The sequence below is a fragment of the Salmo salar genome, chromosome 17 (assembly GCF_965601325.2).
Source record: "Salmo salar chromosome 17, fSalSal1, whole genome shotgun sequence".
Classification (NCBI taxonomy): domain Eukaryota; kingdom Metazoa; phylum Chordata; class Actinopteri; order Salmoniformes; family Salmonidae; genus Salmo; species Salmo salar.
The window spans coordinates 53,528,663-53,532,402 of NC_138307.1; the positions used below are offsets into that span (position 1 = coordinate 53,528,663).

A 3,740-nucleotide genomic window follows, 5' to 3' on the forward strand; every position below is an offset into this window, starting at 1 on the left:
TCATCTCTATCGTCATATTTCTATATACAGTGGCTTCATAAAGTATTTTATTCCACATTTTGTTGTGTTACAGCCTGAATTCCCCTCCAAAATTCTCACCCATCTACACACAATACCCCATAATGACAAAGTAAAAACTTGTTTTTAGAAAAGTTAGCACATTTTTGTTAAATGAAATACAGAAATATCTTATTTACATAAGTATTCACACCCCTGAGTCAATACATTTTAGAATCACCTTTGGTAGGGATTACAGCTGTGTGTCTTTCAGGGTAAGTCTCTAAGAGCTTTGCACATCTGGATTGTACAATATTTGCCAGTTATTCTTTTTACGGTTCTTTAAGCTCTGTGAAATTGGATGTTGATCATTGCTAGACAACCATTTTCAAGTCTTGCCATAGATTTTCAAGCACATTTAAGTCAAACTGTAACTCGGCCACTTAGGAACATTCACTGTCTTCTTGGTAAGCAACTCCAGTGTAGAGTTGGCCTTGTGTTTTTAGGTTATTGTCCTGCTGAAAGGTGAATTAATCTCCCAGTGTCTGGTGGAAAGCAGACTGAACCAGGTTTTCCTTTAGGATTTTCCCAGTGCCATTTATTTGTTATACTGAAAAACTTTACCGATTACAAGCATATCCATAACATGATGCAGCCACCATTATGCTTGAAAATATGGAGAGTTGTACTCAGTAACGTGTTGTATTGGATTTCCCCCTCACACAACTCTTTGTATTCAGGACAAAAAGTTAATTTCTGTGCCACATTTTTTTGCAGTATTACTTTAGTGCTTTGTTGCAAACAGGATGCATTTTTAAAAACATTTTATTCTGTACAGGCTTCCTTCTTTTCACTCTGTCATTTTGGTTAGTATTGTGGAGTAACTACAATGTTGTTGATCCATCCTCAGTTTTCTCTTATCATAGCTATTAAACTCAGGTTTAAACCGTTTTAAAGTCACCACTGGCCTCATGGTGAAATCCCTGAGCGGTTTCCTTCCTCTCCAGCAACTGAGTTAGGAAGGACGCCTGTATCTTTGTAGTGACTGGGTGTACTGATACACAATCCAAAGTGTAATTAATAACTTCACCATGCTCAAAGGGATATTCAATGTCAGATGTTTTATTTTTACCAATAGCTCCCCTTCTTTGCGAGGCATTGGTAAACCTCTCTGGTCTTTGTGGTTGAATCTGTGTTTGAAATTCACTGCTGGACTGAGGGACCTTACAGATAATTGTATGTGTGGGGTACAGAGAGGAGGTAGTCCAAAAAAATAATGTTAAACACTATTATTGCACACAGAATCCATGCAACTTATGTGATTTTTACTCAACTTACTTAGGCGTGTCATAAAAGGGGTTGAATACTTGACTCAAAACATGACAGCTTTATTTTTTATGAATTTGTTAATTTCAAAAAAGATAATTCAATTTTGAAATGATGGGGTAATTTCTGTAGCCCACTGACAAACAAATCTAAATGTAATACATTTTAAATTCAGACTAACACAACAAAATGTGGAAAAGGTCAAGGGGTGTGAATACTTTCTGAAGGCACTGTACTGTAGCCTACATCACATCAACTTGAAAAGACAAGTAAAGTCAGGATTGTTACTAATGAAATATCTTTGACTTGATTTATGTTTCTCATTTGTTTAAAAAATAGGGCTATCAGTGTTGTACATTTAAAATAAAACATTCATTTGAAATAGCTGTGTCTCATATTTATACCATTAGATTACATTGTACACACTATCATGTATTATTTACAATTATGTACACGAGAGAACTGTAGTCATTTGAACTGTATGAAGTAATTTGATTGATGTCATTCCACAGCTCGAGATGGGTAAGTGGCAAGTGTAGCTCATGGCACTTGTCTGTAATATATAGCTAACATTTGTGTTTAATTAAGGACGTTTGTGTTGCTAATAACACTCTTGTTCATGGACGTCTAAACTAAAACTTGCACACTGAAGATTCAGACGCCAAATAGCTAGGCTATCAGTCTACCGGTCTGCCTATATTCAGCACGGCGGACAATTCTTCTTCGTAGTAACGCTTCTTCATGGCTCTGTACTTCCTCAGATAGTACAGGGCCTCCAGTTCCTTTATCACAAACTCCCCACGGTCGACTAGCTTTTTGATCTCCTCAGGGTCTGTGACACCTTTGTTCTTCATAAAGGCACTCTTCAGACGTTCTCTGAAGTAGTCTGCTCCTTTGGGGTATTCCCGTCCCAAAAACAGAAGCTGTCAATGGAAGAAGACAGGTTACCAATGATAATTCCAGGCTTTGAGGATTGTTTTGGAAAGACAGCTAAATATTGCATGAGTGGACTCAAATCTGGTGTGTGGGTAACAACGGTTGGGTGCATTGACAGCAGTCAGCGTTTAACTTACATTTTTGTACAGTTGTCTAACCTCACTCCTTAGAGGGTTGGCCATGTCACTGCCTGAGACCGTAGCAGCCTTCACTACTGGGATGGAAGAAAAGGACAGAACATACAACAGGTGATTTAGCATACAGCAGCTGATTATGTAAAACAACAACAGCTCCGAAATGGGCATATGTCTGATTGCTGTCACCCATCACATATCCTGTGAGCCTCACAATCTTAGCTGTGTCATGCATACATTTTAGCTATACCTTGGTTCACTTAGCAGGTAGGTTAGTTAACAGTGCAAATGGGTCACATTGCGACTAGGTCGCGAAGCGAATGATTAGTTAGCTGGCTAGATAATTGTCAGCTGCAATTCAACCAATAATTGCCTTTTGACATTGTGCTGGGAGACATACAAGTAACGTTATGTCTCCCAGCACAACAACGTCAACAGACAATTATTGTTCGAATCGTAGCAAATTAGCTAAACACCCTCGGTTATAAAAACATCCATAGTGATTCATTCACACGATATAATCAAGATTCCATTACATTAATGTCCCTTATCAATAAATCCTTGCAATTTAGTGTCGATAGCTGGTTACTTCGCCCTTCGTCCACACGAGTTCAAATAGGAGTTAATAAACAACGCCGTAAATCTTTTTACATGTCGCAAACCATGTAACTTGGACGCGAAAAGAGTTGACAACCCACCAAGAGAAGATAGTAACCAGTTTTCCAACGAATACTATTTCATGACCTATATAGCAAGCTAACCAGAGTTATACAATTAATATTGTGGTTAGGCTGATATGTTTACAAGCCAAGTAGCTAGTTTCATAAGTAGCCAGCTGTTACTAGCCAGAGTAAATTAGATGACCAGTTAGCTAGCTAGATAGGACTCAAGGTGAGCAAGTGACTACAAATCAGCTTCCTTTGCCCCCTGTATATAGCCTCGTTATTCTTATTGTGTTACTTTTTATTTTAGTCTACTTGGTAAATATTTTCTTAACTCTTATTGAACTGCACTGTTGGTTAAGGGCTTGTAAGTAAGCATTTCACGGTAAAGTCTACACTTACTGTATTTGGCGCATGTGACAAATAAAGTTTGATTTGATATCTCCTAACTTTCTATTCTCCATGTTCTTTCCTTGTAAGCCACCCAAGGATGCAAAGTTAACTGTGTTACTGTTCTGAATAGCATATCTCTCTCTACATTAGATTCATGAGAGGTATTACACCTAGTAGATATAGGCCTAGCTAGCTAAATTGAATATAACATGTTTAAATTTCTCCCCTGCATCGGAGAGTCTACTCTTATCTGTACTCACTTTTTCAATGCCCACAAATTGCAAACATACAG

At 37.9% G+C, this 3,740-nt stretch overlaps 1 protein-coding gene across 2 annotated transcripts; it reads right to left on the reverse strand.

Moving 5' to 3' along the window:
- Window positions 1–1,369: 1,369 nt before the first annotated feature.
- On the reverse strand, window positions 1,370–3,471 carry LOC106576136 (electron transfer flavoprotein regulatory factor 1-like). Of its 2 annotated transcripts, none has more exons than XM_014153042.3 (3): window positions 2,930–3,471; window positions 2,397–2,470; window positions 1,370–2,246 (listed from the first exon to the last, which is right to left on the reverse strand). In XM_014153042.3, exons 2-3 carry the CDS (start codon window positions 2,439–2,441, stop codon window positions 2,001–2,003), a joined length of 291 nt encoding a protein of 96 aa, XP_014008517.1. In that variant the 5' UTR covers window positions 2,442–2,470; window positions 2,930–3,471; the 3' UTR covers window positions 1,370–2,000. The 2 variants fall into 2 exon arrangements, with proteins under 2 accessions (XP_014008517.1, XP_014008515.1); XM_014153040.3 differs by having other exon boundaries at window positions 2,397–2,473.
- Between the last annotated feature and the right edge of the window lie 269 nt (window positions 3,472–3,740).